The 15988-nt window shown below is 43.3% G+C and overlaps 2 protein-coding genes across 3 annotated transcripts; one reads left to right on the plus strand and one right to left on the minus strand.

Annotated features, from left to right (window-relative positions):
* Positions 1 to 231: 231 nt before the first annotated feature.
* LOC119324510 (alpha/beta-gliadin A-III-like) lies at positions 232 to 1365 on the plus strand. Of its 2 annotated transcripts, XM_037598298.1 has the most exons (2): positions 232 to 669; positions 703 to 1365. In XM_037598298.1, exons 1-2 carry the CDS (start codon positions 316 to 318, stop codon positions 1198 to 1200), a joined length of 852 nt encoding a protein of 283 aa, XP_037454195.1. In that variant the 5' UTR covers positions 232 to 315; the 3' UTR covers positions 1201 to 1365. The 2 variants fall into 2 exon arrangements, with proteins under 2 accessions (XP_037454195.1, XP_037454194.1); XM_037598297.1 differs by having other exon boundaries at positions 232 to 1365.
* A 946-nt stretch (positions 1366 to 2311) lies between these two features.
* Positions 2312 to 4224, minus strand: LOC119324511. Its single transcript, XM_037598299.1, has 3 exons — positions 3862 to 4224; positions 3684 to 3765; positions 2312 to 3457 (listed from the first exon to the last, which is right to left on the minus strand). The coding sequence occupies exons 1-3, from the start codon at positions 4118 to 4120 to the stop codon at positions 3400 to 3402; spliced, it is 399 nt and encodes a 132-aa protein (XP_037454196.1). The 5' UTR covers positions 4121 to 4224; the 3' UTR covers positions 2312 to 3399.
* Positions 4225 to 15988: the final 11764 nt, after the last annotated feature.

Consider the following 15988-nt stretch of genomic DNA (forward strand, 5'->3'; position numbering starts at 1 on the left):
CATTACAAACTTAGTTTCAAAAAATTAGGCAATCTAGATTAGTGTTTGAGCTGTAAAGTGAATAAGATGAGTCATGTGTGTTATCACAACTTTTTGGTGGTGGAATGATAGTGCCACCAAACACAACATACCAAATTATGATTTCAGGAAGCACCCAAGCACTTTCCAGACAAGCAAATGCCAATTGTGAAGGAGATGATGCCATGGCAGCTATAAATAGGCCTATAGCATGATGATCATCCTTCAGCATCCATCATTCTCATAAGTAGAGTGCATCATTCAAGCCAAGCAAGCAGTGGTCAATATAAATCCACCATGAAGTCCTTTCTCATCCTTGCCCTCCTTGCTATCGTGGCGACCACCGCCACAACTGCAGTTAGAGTTCCAGTGCCACAATTGCAGCCACAAAATCCATCTCAGCAACAACCACAAGAGCAAGTTCCATTGGTGCAACAACAACAATTTCTAGGGCAGCAACAACAAAAATTTCCAGGGCAGCAGCAACCATTTCCACCACAACAGCCATATCCGCAGCCGCAACCATTTCCGCCACAACTACCATTTCCGCAGCCGCAACCATTTCCACCACAACAATCATATCCACAACCGCAACCACAGTATCCGCAACCACAACAACCAATTTCGCAGCAACAAGCACAACAACAACAACAACAACAACAACAACAACAACAACAACAACAACAACAACAACAACAACAACAAATCCTTCAACAAATTCTGCAACAACAACTGATTCCATGCAGGGATGTCGTCTTGCAACAACCCAACATAGCACATGCTAGCTCACAAGTATCGCAACAAAGTTACCAACTGTTGCAACAATTATGTTGTCAGCAATTGTGGCAGACCCCCGAGCAGTCACGGTGCCAAGCCATCCACAATGTCGTGCATGCTATTATTCTGCATCAACAACAACAACAACAACAACAACAACAACAACAACCGTCGAGCCAGGTCTCCTACCAGCAGCCTCAACAACAATATCCATCGGCCCAGGGCTCCTTCCAGCCATCTCAGCAAAACCCACAGGCCCAGGGCTTTGTCCAACCTCAACAACTGCCCCAGTTCGAGGAAATAAGGAACCTAGCGCTGCAGACGCTACCTGCAATGTGCAATGTCTACATCCCTCCATATTGCTCGACCACCATTGTGCCATTTGGCATCATCGGTACTAACTGAGAAGAGAAGAACTCTAGTACTAGATATATGAAACACCGTTTTCTTAGACCATGGTTTGGTCGTTGTGGCGGTGAAAAATAAAGTGACATGATCTATCATGTAAGAACCCGAACTATACTATTTCAAACTTGGGAATAAAAGACAAACACAGGTCTTTTTTGCATATGATTGTTTGTTTGAGTTCCATTCATGTGCCCGTTCACAAGTTCACCCCTAATTATATATATTAAGCATTAATTAGATGTTTATGTGCATTAATCTAAAGATAATAGAATGAATTTGAAACTCGAATTTAATTGAAGTATTTTCTTAGACTTTCAAATTGAGCATTGATAGTGAGGACTATCCACATCCTTGGCTTGCCCTTGATCAATTCTTTCCAAATAAGCATTCAATTCATCAGTCAATTACATTGATTTTTGTGGCTTGTACTTCTCCTCAACATGAGTATCTTCGTTGCGGCTACTCCAAATCTCCCACATAACTGAAGCATTAATAGCACTCTTCCTTACATCAAGGAAATATGGATCGAAGATATGTCTTGACCATGTTTCTGGGTGCAACCTTGGTAGTTTTATGTCAAAATATTCTCAAGCAGAATCCAAGAATAAACTTGCATGCTCACGTGTGATAAGGGCATATGAAGTAACATTTCCTCACCAAGGCCACACATAGGGCACACACATAACCCCATCACATGCCTTTTTAGTTATGCATATGAAGGTAGGATGTTTTTAATTACTCTGCACCAAAATACTCTTAACTTGGGTTGTAACCCAAGCTTTCGTTGCCTTTTAAAAAATTTTCCCCATTAGATGAACTAGACAGTCCATCTACCACACGATACCTTGTGTTCATCACGGCTCTGTACAACAATTGAACAGAAGAAATGTCATTTATTTACCATACCCATGACCAAATGTTCTCTCCTACTCCCTCCGTCCCAAAATACTTGTCATTAAAATGGATAAAAGAGGATGTATCTAGATGTGTTTTAGTTCTAAATACATCTCTTTTTGTCCATTTTGATGACAAGTATTTCCGGACGGAGGGAGTACATTATTTGGTCGTGGCATATTAAGGATGGCCACTTCACCTGATGGGATAAACACGTAATGAATGAATGGAGTGTTCCAGTCGCGCGTGTTTTTTCATCGATAAGATCAGCTACAAGTTGGACCAGAGTTCCTCACATGTATCATAGTGGTTTCATCAGCGGCGTGCCCTGCACCCATTTAGCATACCATATCTCTGTAGTATGTGCATTCCCAATTTTTCACAACATACCCTCCTTCAAACCTTCTCATCCTTTCAGAATAGCATGCGAAGTTAACGATGCACTATGCGGGAACCCGCATTTGAAAAAAAATCATTTCATGGTATCTTCCGTGAAGGACCCTCGTACATGAGCTATCTAGATAGAAATAGTCATGTGTGTTTAGCCAACTTTGCATAAGTGAATATATCAAGGTCGTGGAACCCCAAGCCTCCAATTACACCCGGCCTCTCTACCAACAAGATGTCCAAAGACATCAAGGATACACATCCAAAAAAGAAAATAAAAAGAACAGAAGAAAAAAAATACCCCTTCATGGTGATCAATCGCTAGCATGCATCAGTAGCACTCTAACCACCACCGAAGACAATGCCCGGATTACAAAAAAGGTTCTCCAAACGCAACGCCCCCAAGAAAGAAACAATGCACTAGCGTTGTCGTTGCCCGATCGAAGATCGTGGGTATTCACCTTGGAAAAATTCCGAGTTCACCCAAAAACAATGCCTTCAGCAAGGCCATTGCCAAGTACAAACAATGAGGGCCAGACCTTGGGTTTTCACCCTAGGAATTGAGAATCGATACTCGAGGAGTACCACCAAAAATGCATCACCCACCTCTTGATCCAGACCTGCAGAAAAAGATCAAAAACGCCGCATCGTGCCACCCGTATCCGTGGAGGCCTGAACTTGGCAAGACGCCAAACATGGCTGGAGATGGGGACCAACCACACCTGGCCAGATCTGGTGACTCCTAGTCCCACCGCTGCCGCTACAGCAGCACCGCGTGTAGCATACCATCCCATCTACGCTGTTGTCTGATTAGAAGGACACATGGATATACAGATGGAAAGGCCCACATTTTCCCTCCAACAATATAAATAAAGCTTATTAGGATGTGAGAAAGCTCACACAATTTTATACTGGCTATGGAAACGTGTTCCCCGCTTCTACAGGATACCCGCCGCCGAACTCACCATCCGTTCTACACAAGCAGTAAAACCGATCGGATTACCATTTCGGTTGTTACTTCTATAGTCTAATGGAACGATCACTTCCAGAATTACGCCATGGTGCCATCTTTTATATGCAACATATTGTGAACTGTATTTTCTGTCAGTGAAGTTGACAAAATAGAGTAATACAGGGTACAGGGGTAGAGCATGCAGGTGGTGGTTGTTGTGTGGTTTGTGTGTTAGTTATGTGTGTACCTGGCGTCGAAGTAGCGTTGGCTGGCCAGCTGCAGCTCATAGGCGCACGAGCACAACGGTGGCACGGCCACCACCGCCTCCACTGCGCGCAACGCCGAGAAGCAACAAGCATGTTAGAATTTGTCTGTGGACACTCGATGGATCGACCTGATCGATCACTCATTTTGTGCATACTCACCACCACACATGGCTGAACCGAGCATCCTCCTGGCGGCGCCCAATGAGACCGTCCTCGCAGCGGCCACGGCTCGATAGTTCGCCCCCATGCGCGCGGTACGGTGCCGCAGCCTGCAGTCAAAACAGAGCACGCAGAGCACTATCGGTGAGATTGAAGGAGAGGAATATTGAAATGGAAACTTAGCTATAGGAGGTGAAGGCAAGGGGGGCTGGTGCAAGGGGAGGGAGACTCCTGGAGCTAGGGAGCACGCCGACGCCATTTCTCATGGTGCAAGTTTGTTTCAATCTTCGATCCTGCTCGCTGTTGATTATGGGTACAGTAAATTTTAGCTAGCTACGATGCAAACTAAGTGGTATGCCTGGTCTTAACCTATCTATCTATGTTATCTTCTATTCGGTGAGGTGGCTGCGCCTGTGGCGGATGTGGCCGCTGCCATGCCTTGCACCTGACCTGGTCAATCTCCCTCTCCTATATTCGAGAAGAAAAAAAGATCTTTGTCTTCTCTTCTGATCAGATGGGGAGGAGATGGTGAGAGATGATGACCTGGTCAAATTTGCCACCAATAGCAGCCCTTAGAACAGACAAGGCCAGTTTGCAAGTTTTAAAACATAACTTTTTTAGTGCGCATGAAAAACAGAACACGTATCTTTCCACACATAATGAACTATAGGTACGACCAAAAGAAAAACATAACAAACTATAGGTTGTCACAACAACTCATGCCATCCCACGGCCTCCTCCGACCCTGCCAAAATTGTTGCATCTGCACTCGCAAGTGTTACCGTAGATGATCACTTGCATGATTTCACGTAAAATAAAATAAGATCTACAAACAAATAGAAGCTACACATACTTTGGCATGCACACACATTGCAAGCCATACTAAGCTGATAACTGTTAATAACTTGTACAACATATACAACACATAAGACAAGTAAAAGCAATTTGTTGAGTCATGGTCTTTCAAAGCAAGCTGCATTACTACTCTAATCTATCTTAACAGGTCACACATGATTACAATCCTTTTTGTGTGCAAGTCAAGCTTATCTAGTTTACACGTAACGACTTGTAGAACATTACAAAATTGATGTTTGCTAATAACTTCTAGAACACTACAACACTTTACATGTAAAAGGAATTTGATGAGTCATGACCTACTAAAGAAAGTTACATTATACTAGTCTCATCTATCTTAACAGGTCACACAAGATTACAAACTAAGTTCTGTGCAAGCAATGCTTATCTAGTTTACACGTAACAACTTGCATAACATTACAAACTTACTTTTAGAAAATTAGGCAATCTACATTAGTGTTTGAGCTGTAAAGTGAATAAGATGAGTCATGTGTGTTATCACAACTTTTTGGTGGTGGAATGATAGTGCCACCAAACACAACATACTAAATTATGATTTCGGGAAGCATCCAAGCAGCCAGTTCTCCTACCAGCAGCCCCATAACCAATATCCATCAGGCCAAGGCTCCTTCCAGCCATCTCAGCAAAACCCACAGGCCTAGGGCTCTGTCCAGCCTCAACAACTGCCCCAGTTCGAGGAAATAAGGAACCTAGTGTTGGAAATATGCCCTAGAGGCAACAATAAAAGTATTATTATTATATTTCCTTGTTCATGATAATTGTCTTTTATTCATGCTATAACTGTATTATCCGGAAATCGTAATACACGTGTGAATACATAGACCACAATATGTCCCTAGTGAGCCTCTAGTTGACTAGCTCGTTGTGATCAACAGATAGTCATGGTTTCCTGGCTATGGACATTGGATGTCGTTGATAACGGGATCACATCATTAGGAGAATGATGTGATGGACAAGACCCAATCCTAAGACTAGCACAAAAGATCGTGTAGTTCATTTGCTAGAGCTTTGCCAATGTCAAGTATCTCTTCCTTCGACCATGAGAGCGTGTAACTCCTGGATACCGTAGGAGTGCTTTGGGTGTATCAAACGTCACAACGTAACTGGGTGACTATAAAGGTGCACTAGAGGTATCTCCGAAAGTATCTATTGTTTTATGCGGATCGAGACTGGGATTTGTCACTCCGTGTAAACGGAGAGGTATCTCTGGGCCCACTCGGTAGGACATCATCATATGCGCAATGTGACCAAGGAGTTGATCACGGGATGATGTGTTACGGAACGAGTAAAGTGACTTGCCGGTAACGAGATTGAACAAGGTATTGGATACCGACGATCGAATCTCGGGCAAGTAACATACCGATAGACAAAGGGAATTGAATACGGGATTGATTAAGTCCTTGACATCGTGGTTCATCCGATGAGATCATCGTGGAACATGTGGGAGCCATCATGGGTATCCAGATCCCGCTGTTGGTTATTGACCGGAGAACGTCTCGGTCATGTCTACATGTCTCCCAAACCCGTAGGGTCTACACACTTAAGGTTCGATGACGCTAGGGTTATAAAGGAAGTTTGTATGTGGTTACCGAATGTTGTTCGGAGTCCCGGATGAGATCCCGGACGTCACGAGGAGTTCCGGAATGGTCCGGAGGTAAAGATTTATATATGGGAAGTCCTATTTTGGCCACCGGAAAATGTTCGGGATTTTTCAGTATTGTACCGGGAAGGTTCTAGAAGGTTCCGGAGTGGGGCCCACCTGCATGGGGGGACCCACATGGACGTGGGTAGTGGGGGCAAGGCCCCACACCCCTGGTCAAGGTGCACCAAGACCCCCCCTTAGAAGGAATAAGATCATATCCCGAAGGGATAAGATCAAGATCCCTAAAAAGGGGGGATAACAATCGGTGGGGAAGGAAATAATGAGATTTCTTTCCTCCCACCTTGGCCAACGCCCCAATGGACTTGGAGGGCAAGAAACCAGCCCCTCCACCCCTCTATATAGTGGGGAGGCGCATGGGAGCTATAGACGAAGTTCTGGCGCAGCCCTCCCCCTCTCCCAAGTACTCCTCTTCTCCCGTGGTGCTTGGCGAAGCCCTGCAGGATTGCCACGCTCCTCCACCACCACCACGCCGTTGTGCTGCTGCTGGACGGAGTCTTCCTCAACCTCTCCCTCTCTCCTTGCTGGATCAAGGCGTGGGATACGTCACCGGGCTGTACGTGTGTTGAACGCGGAGGTGTCGTGCGTTCGGCACTTGATCATCGGTGATTTGAATCACGACGAGTACGACTTCATCAACCCCGTTCACTTGAACGCTTCCGCTTAGCGATCTACAAGGGTATGTAGATGCATTCTCTTTCTACTCGTTGTTGGTCTCTCCATAGATAGATCTTGGTGACACGTAGGAAAATTTTAAATTTCTGCTACGTTCCCCAACAGTGGTATCAGAGCCAGGTTTATTGCGTAGATTCTTTGCACGAGTAGAACACAAAGTGGTTGTGGGCGTTGATTTTGTTCAATATGCTTACCATTACTAGTCCAATCTTGTTTCAATGGTATTGTGGGATGAAGCGGCCCGGACCAACCTTACACGTACTCTTACGTGAGACAGGTTCCACCGATTGACATGCACTTGGTGCATAAGGTGGCTAGCGGGTGCCAGTCTCTCCCACTTTAGTCGGAACGGATTCGATGAAAAGGGTCCTTATGAAGGGTAAATAGAAATTGGCATATCACGTTGTGGTCTTGCGTAGGTAAGAAAGGTTCTTGCTAGAAACCCATAGCAGCCACGTAAAACATGCAAACAACAATTAGAGGACGTCTAACTTGTTTTTGCAGGCTATGCTTTGTGATGTGATATGGCCAACAAGAATGTGATGAATATATGTGATGTATGAGATTGATCATGTTCTTGTAATAGGAATCACGACTTGCATGTCGATGAGTATGACAACCGGCAGGAGCCATAGGAGTTGTCTTTATTTATTGTATGACCTGCGTGTCATTGAAGAACACCATGTAAACTACTTTACTTTATTGCTAAACGCGTTAGTCATAGAAGTATAAGTAGTCGTTGGCGTGACAACTTCATGAAGACACGATGATGGAGATCATGATGATGGAGATCATGGTGTCATGCCGGTGACGATGATGATCATGGAGCCCCGAAGATGAAGATCAAAAGGAGCAAAATGATATTGGCCATATCATGTCACTATTTGATTGCATGTGATGTTTATCATGTTTATGCATCTTGTTTGCTTAGGACGACGGTAGTAAATAAGATGATCCCTTACAAAATTTCAAGAAGTGTTCTCCCCTAACTGTGCACCGTTGCTACAGTTCGTCGCTTCTAAGCACCACGTGATGATCGGGTGTGATGGATTCTTACGTTCACATACAACGGGTGTAAGACAGTTTTACACAGCGAAAACACTTAGGGTTAACTTGACGAGCCTAGCATGTGCAGACATGGCCTCGGAACACGGAGACCGAAAGGTCGAGCATGAGTCGTATGGTAGATACGATCAACATGAAGATGTTCACCAATGATGACTAGTCCGTCTCACGTGATGATCGGACACGGCCTAGTTGACTCGGATCATGTAATCACTTAGATGACCAGAGAGATGTCTATCTAAGTGGGAGTTCATAAGATGAACTTAATTATCTTGAACATAGTCAAAAGACTCTTTGCAAATTATGTCGTAGCTCGCGCTTTAGTTCTACTGTTTTAGTTATGTTCCTAGAGAAAATATAGTTGAAAGTTGACAGTAGCGATTATGCGATCAGTAGAAAGCTTATGTCCTTAATGCACCGCTCAGTGTGCTGAACCCCAACGTCGTTTGTCGATGTTGCGAACATCGGACATACACGTTTTGATAACTACGTGATAGTTCAATTAAATGGTTTAAGTAGAGGCACCAAAGACGTTTTCGAAACGTCGCGGAACATATGAGATGTTTCGAGGGCTGAAATTGGGATTTCAGGCTCGTGCCCATGTCAAGAGGTATAAGACCTCCGACGATTTTCTTAGCCTGCAAACTAAGGGAGAAAAGCTCAATCGTTGAGCTTGTGCTCAGATTGTTTGAGCACAACAATCACTTGAATCGAGTGGGAGTTGATCCTCCAGATGAGATAGTGATGTTTCCCCAAAGTCATTGCCACCAAGCTGCTAGAGCTTCGTGATTAACTATAACATATCAGGGATAGATATGATGATCCTTGAAATATTCATGATGTTTGACACCGCGAAAGTAGAAATCAAGAAGGAGCATCAATTGTTGATGGTTGGTGAAACCACTAGTTTCAAGAAGGGCAAGGGAACAAAGGGATACTTCATGAAACGGCAATTCAGCTGCTGCTCTAGTGAAGAAACCCAAGGTTGAACCCAAACCCGAGACTAAGTGCTTCTGTAATAAGGGGAACAACCACTGGAGCAGCATTACCCTAGATACTTGGTAGATGAGAAGGCTGGCAAGGTCGATAGAAGTATATTGGATATACATTATGTTAATGTGTACTTTACTAGTACTCCTAGTAGCACCAGGGTATTGGATATCGGTTCGGTTGCTAAGTGTTAGTAACTCGAAATAAAAGCTACGGAATAAACGGGGACTAGCTAAAGGTGAGCTGACGATATATGTTGGAAGTGTTTCCAAGGTTGATATGATCAAGCATCGCACGCTCCCTCTACCACCGAGATTGGTGTTTGCGTTGAGCATAGACATGATTGGATTATGTCTATCGTAATACGGTTATTCATTTAAGGAGTTACTCTATTTTTGAATAATACCTTCAATGGTCTTGCACCTAAAGGAATGGTTTATTGAATCTCGGTCGTAGTGATACACATTTTCATGCCAAAAGATATAAGATAGTAATGATAGTACCACTTACTTGTGGCACTGCCATGTAAGTCATAATGGTATAAAACGCATGAAGAAGCTCCATGTTGATGGATCTTTGGACTCGCTCATTTTTGAAAAGTTTGAGACATGCGAACCATGTCTATTGGTGTATATGCATGAAGAAACTCCATGCAAATGGATCGTTCGGACTCACTTGATTTTGAATCACTTGAGATATGCAAATCATACCACATGGACAAGATGACTGAAAAGCCTCATTTTCAGTAAGATGGAACAAGATAGCAACTTGTTGGAAGTAACACATTTTGATGTGTGCAGTCGAATGAGTGCTGAGGCATGCAGTGAATATCATTATGTTCTTACTTCACAGATGATTCGAGTAAATGTTGAGTATATTTACTTGATGAAACACAAGTCTGAATTATTGAATGGTTCAAGTAATTTCAGAGTGAAGTAGCAGATCATTGTGACAAGAGGATAAAATGTCTATGATATGATCATAGAGATGAATATCTGAGTTACGAGTTTTGGCACACAATTAAGACATTGTGGAAATTGTTTCGCAATTAATACCGCCTGGAACACCATAATGTGATGGTGTGTCCGAACATCATAGTTGCACCCTATTGGATATGGTGCGTACCATGATGTCTCTTATCGAATTACCACTATCGTTCATGGGTTAGGCATTAGAGACAACCACATTCACTTTAAATAGGGCACCACGTAATTCCGTTGAGATGACACCGTATGAACTATGGCTTAGAGAAACCTAAGCTGTCATTTCTTGAAAGTTTGGGGCTGCGACGCTTATGTGAAAAAGTTTCAGGTTGATAAGCTCGAACCCAAAGTGGATAGAATGCATCTTCATAGGACACCCAAAAACAGTTGGGTATACCTCCTAATTCAGATCCGAAAGCAATATGGATTGCTTCTTGAATCGGGTCCTTTCTCGAGGAAAAGTTTCTCTCGAAAGAATTGAGTGGGAGGATGGTGGAAACTTGATGAGGTTATTGAACCGTCTCTTCAACTAGTGTGTGGCAGAGCACAGGAAGTTGTTCCTGTGGCACCTACACCAATTGAAGTGGAATCTTATGATAGTGATCATGAAGCTTCGGATCAAGTCACTACCGAACCTCGTAGGATGACAAGGATGCGTACTACTTCAGAGTGGTATGGTAATCCTGTCTTGGAAGTCATGTTGCTGGACAACAATGAACCTACGAGCTATGGAGAAGCGATGGTGGGCCCGGATTCCGATAAATGGCTCGAGGCCATAAAATCCGAGAACGGATCCATGGACTTTGGTGGACTTGCCCGATGATCGCCAAGCCATTAAGATAAATGGATCTTTAAGAAGAAGACGGACGTGGATGGTAATGTCACCGTCCATGAAGCTCGACTTGTGGCGAAAAGTTTTTCACAAGTTCAAGGAGTTGACTACGATGAGATTTTCTCATCCGTAGCGATGCTTAAAGTCCGTCGGATTCATGTTAGCATTAGCTGTATTTATGAAATCTGGCAGATGGATATCAAAACGAGTTTCCTTACCAGTTTTTGTAAGGAAAGGTTGTATGTAATACAATCAGAAAGTTTTTGTCGATCCTGAAGATGCTAATAAGTATGCAAAGCTCCAGCAATCCTTCTAAGGACTGGAGTGAGCATCTCGGAGTTGGAATGTATGCTTTGATGATGATCAAAGATTTTGGGTTTGTACAAAGTTTATGAGAAACTTGTATTTCCAAAGAAGTGAGTGGGAGCACTATAGAATTTCTGATGAGTATATGTTGTTGACATATTGTTGATCAGAAATGACGTAGAATTTCTGGAAAGCATATAGGGTTATTTTGAAAGTGTTTTTCAATGGAAAGCCTAGATTAAGCTACTTGAACATTAAGCATCAAGATCTATGAGGATAGATCAAAAATGCTTAATGGTACTTTCAAATGAGCATATACCTTGACATGATCTTGAAGGTGTTCAAGATGGATCAGTCAAAGAAGGAGTTCTTGCCTGAGTTGTAAGGTATGAAGTTAAGACTTAAAGCTCGACCACGGCAGAAAAGAGAGAAAGGACGAAGGTCGTCCCCTATGCTTTAGACGTAGGCTCTACAGTATGCTATGCTAAGTACCGCACCTGATGTGTGCCTTGCCACTTGCCTGGCAAGGGAGTACAAAGGTGATCAAGGAGTGGATCACCAGATAGCAGTCAAAATTATCCTTAAAGGAATAAGGACAATTTTCTCGATTATGGAGGTGGTAAAAGAGTTCGTCGTAAAGGTTACGACGATGCAAGCTTGACACCTATCCGGATAGCTCTGAGTAGAGAGACCGGATACATATAATGGAGCAATAATTTAGAATAGCTCCAAGTAGAACAGTTGTTTGGAATAGCTCCAAATAGAGCGTGGTAGCTGCATCTAGGAGATGACATAGAGATTTGTAAAGCACACACGGATCTGAAAGGTTCAGACCCGTTGACTAAAACCTCTCTCACAAGCAACATGATCAAACATAAAACTCATTGAGTGTTAATCACATAGTGATGTGAACTAGACTACTGACTCTAGTAAACTCTTGGGTATTAGTCACATGGCGATGTGACCTGTGAGTGTTAATCACATGGCGATGTGAACTAGATTATTGACTCTAGTGCAAGTGGGAGACTGTTGGAAATATGCCCTAGAGGCAATGATAAAAGTATTATTATTATATTTCCTTGTTCATGATAATTATCTTTTATTCATGCTATAACTGTATTATCCGGAAATCGTAATACACGTGTGAATACATAGACCACAATATGTCCCTAGTGAGCCTCTAGTTGACTAGCTCGTTGTGATCAACAGATAGTCATGGTTTCCTGGCTATGGACATTGGATGTCGTTGATAACGGGATCACATCATTAGGAGAATGATGTGATGGACAAGACCCAATCCTAAGACTAGCACAAAAGATCGTGTAGTTCATTTGCTAGAGCTTTGCCAATGTCAAGTATCTCTTCCTTCGACCATGAGAGCGTGTAACTCCTGGATACCGTAGGAGTGCTTTGGGTGTATCAAACGTCACAACGTAACTGGGTGACTATAAAGGTGCACTACAGGTATCTCTGAAAGTATCTATTGTTTTATGCGGATCGAGACTGGGATTTGTCACTCCGTGTAAACGGAGAGGTATCTCTGGGCCCACTCGGTAGGACATCATCATATGCGCAATGTGACCAAGGAGTTGATCACGGGATGATGTGTTACGGAACAAGTAAAGTGACTTGCCGGTAACGAGATTGAACAAGGTATTGGATACCGACGATCGAATCTCGGGCAAGTAACATACCGATAGACAAAGGGAATTGAATACGGGATTGATTAAGTCCTTGACATCGTGGTTCATCCGATGAGATCATCGTGGAACATGTGGGAGCCATCATGGGTATCCAGATCCCGCTGTTGGTTATTGACCGGAGAACGTCTCGGTCATGTCTACATGTCTCCCGAACCCGTAGGGTCTACACACTTAAGGTTCGATGACGCTAGGGTTATAAAGGAAGTTTGTATGTGGTTACCGAATGTTGTTCGGAGTCCCGGATGAGATCCCGTACGTCACGAGGAGTTCCGGAATGGTCCGGAGGTAAAGATTTATATATGGGAAGTCCTATTTTGGCCACCGGAAAATGTTCGGGATTTTTCGGTATTGTACCGGGAAGGTTCTAGAAGGTTCCGGAGTGGGGCCCACCTGCATGGGGGGACCCACATGGACGTGGGTAGTGGGGGCAAGGCCCCACACCCCTGGTCAAGGCGCACCAAGATCCCCCCTTAGAAGGAATAAGATCATATCCCGAAGGGATAAGATCAAGATCCCTAAAAAGGGGGGATAACAATCGGTGGGGAAGGAAATAATGAGATTTCTTTCCTCCCACCTTGGCCAACGCCCCAATGGACTTGGAGGGCAAGAAACCAGCCCCTCCACCCCTATATATAGTGGGGAGGCGCATGGGAGCTATAGACGAAGTTCTGGCGCAGCCCTCCCCCTCTCCCAAGTACTCCTCTTCTCCCGTGGTGCTTGGCGAAGCCCTACAGGATTGCCACGCTCCTCCACCACCACCACGCCGTTGTGCTGCTGCTGGATGGAGTCTTCCTCAACCTCTCCCTCTCTCCTTGCTGGATCAAGGCGTGGGATACGTCACCGGGTTGTACGTGTGTTGAACGCGGAGGTGCCGTGCGTTCGGCACTTGATCATCGGTGATTTGAATCACGACGAGTACGACTTCATCAACCCCGTTCACTTGAACGCTTCCGCTTAGCGATCTACAAGGGTATGTAGATGCATTCTCTTTCTACTCGTTGCTGGTCTCTCCATAGATAGATCTTGGTGACACGTAGGAAAATTTTGAATTTCTGCTACGTTCCCCAACACCTAGCGCTGCAGACTCTACCAACAATGTGCAATGTCTACATCCCTCCATATTGCTCGGCCACCATTGCGCCATTTGGCATCGTCGGTAGTAACTGAGAAGAGAAGAACTTTAGTACTAGATATATGAAACACCATTTTCTTAGACAATGGTTTGGTCGTTGTAACCATGAAAAAATAAAGTGACATGCACATGTCATGTAAGAACCCGAACTATACTAGTTCAAACTTGGGAATAAAAGACAAACACAGGTCTTGTTTGCATATGATTGTCTGTTTGAGTTCCATTCATGTGCCCGTTCACAAGTTCACCCCTAATTATATATACTAGTAAATATGCCCGTGTGTTGTTACGGGCCATGCATTGTCTAAACCATGCATCATATAGTTCAAATAAGTTGCATTCATGCCCTCTCTGGCAGGCCCTCTTTCAGCTCGGTACTGCCCTCGAGTGTAGGGCTGTGGTTGTAGAGGAATTTGGCTGGATGCTTATTTTCTTCTCAACTTTGAAACATGTTCTTTGACACTTCAGTTACTGCTACTCGTGATCATTATTGTAACCTTTATAGTACATAACTTCTTGCCTACTCTCAAAAAGCATGACTATTTTTGTGTATCAAATTTCAAATGGGTCAGCATGCATATTTTGAATTGACTACTACATCCATATGTAGTCCATATTGAAATCTCTAGAAAGACTTTATATTAGAAATTAATAAGCCCCTATGACAAATGAAAATTAGCATATTTTCATCTTGTAAAATGAAGCTGCAATTTTTTGCAATACATAAGTGAATCCTCTAAATATGGGCCATTCTACAACTGATTTGTTTTCAAAGCATTTCCCTATTTGGTACCACCTATCTGCTGTAAAATATTTGAAGGATAGAGGAAGGAGATAAAAAATAACAAAAAATTGAAGAATGGTAATGAACAATTTAAGACAGTCGCAAGTATGTAGATATTGTTAGATAATAACGAGACGAGACAAAGAGACACGGATTTTTACGTGGAAACCCTTGCGGGAGAAAACCACGGAACGCACGAAGGCGCATCACTATAATTGGGAGTATTATTACAATACACGAGAGGACAAACCCTCTACGTGCTAATCTGGTGGAGATCTCTCTCTCATCTATTCTATGACTAGCTAGTACTATATAAAGGGGCAAACAACTCTCTTTCTTGGTGGACACGAAACAAAGTTGTAGTCATGCTACGTCTAGCACGGTTGACATGCCGTAGTCTCGTAGGACTCCATCTGTAGTACAACACTTGTATGGGATTCGGAACACAATAAAAATAACACTCCACCTTGAGACGAAATCCCTTACAATAATCATAGATAGCATCAACTCCTCAATTAAAGTCATCACAAGCAAACCTTGTGCCTGGAAACGTCCATAGGACTAATAAACTTCTCATGAAGTCATATTGAGCAAATCAATCAGTAGGTCGTCCAGAAAACAGCACAACTATCAACAAAGCAGACTAACAAAACTTGGTCTCCCAATAAAGGTCTGAGTCTGTGCCACTGACCTCAAAAACTGAAACTGCTCAATCATCAAATGACATAAGTCATCATATCTCCTGTGGTGCCTGAACGAGCGCATAGCTCATAGTGCAACATCTTGGTGCACATCGCATTGTGAAGAACTCATCTCACGGAATCTGAACGTGCTTCAAAACAGAAAGCACAAACCTCGGCAAACAATACTCAAGCAAGAGCATATGATATGGATGGCATCGCGTGCACCCAAAAACTTGCCGACTTGTAGTGGTTAATGAAAATCCATGACATGGTCATAAACTGTCCTTGTAGAACAACTGTCGGATGAAGGAACCATCTTAACATGCAACGGAGTTTCAACTCTGCAATAGACCCCTCTTGAAAGAGCAAAGACAACTGAATTGCACTTGAAACTTAATAGCGCTAAATGTTGTAGTATCTAGCAGAAACAAATCAATC

This window comes from Triticum dicoccoides, chromosome 6B (assembly GCF_002162155.2).
Source record: "Triticum dicoccoides isolate Atlit2015 ecotype Zavitan chromosome 6B, WEW_v2.0, whole genome shotgun sequence".
Classification (NCBI taxonomy): Eukaryota; Viridiplantae; Streptophyta; class Magnoliopsida; order Poales; family Poaceae; genus Triticum; species Triticum dicoccoides.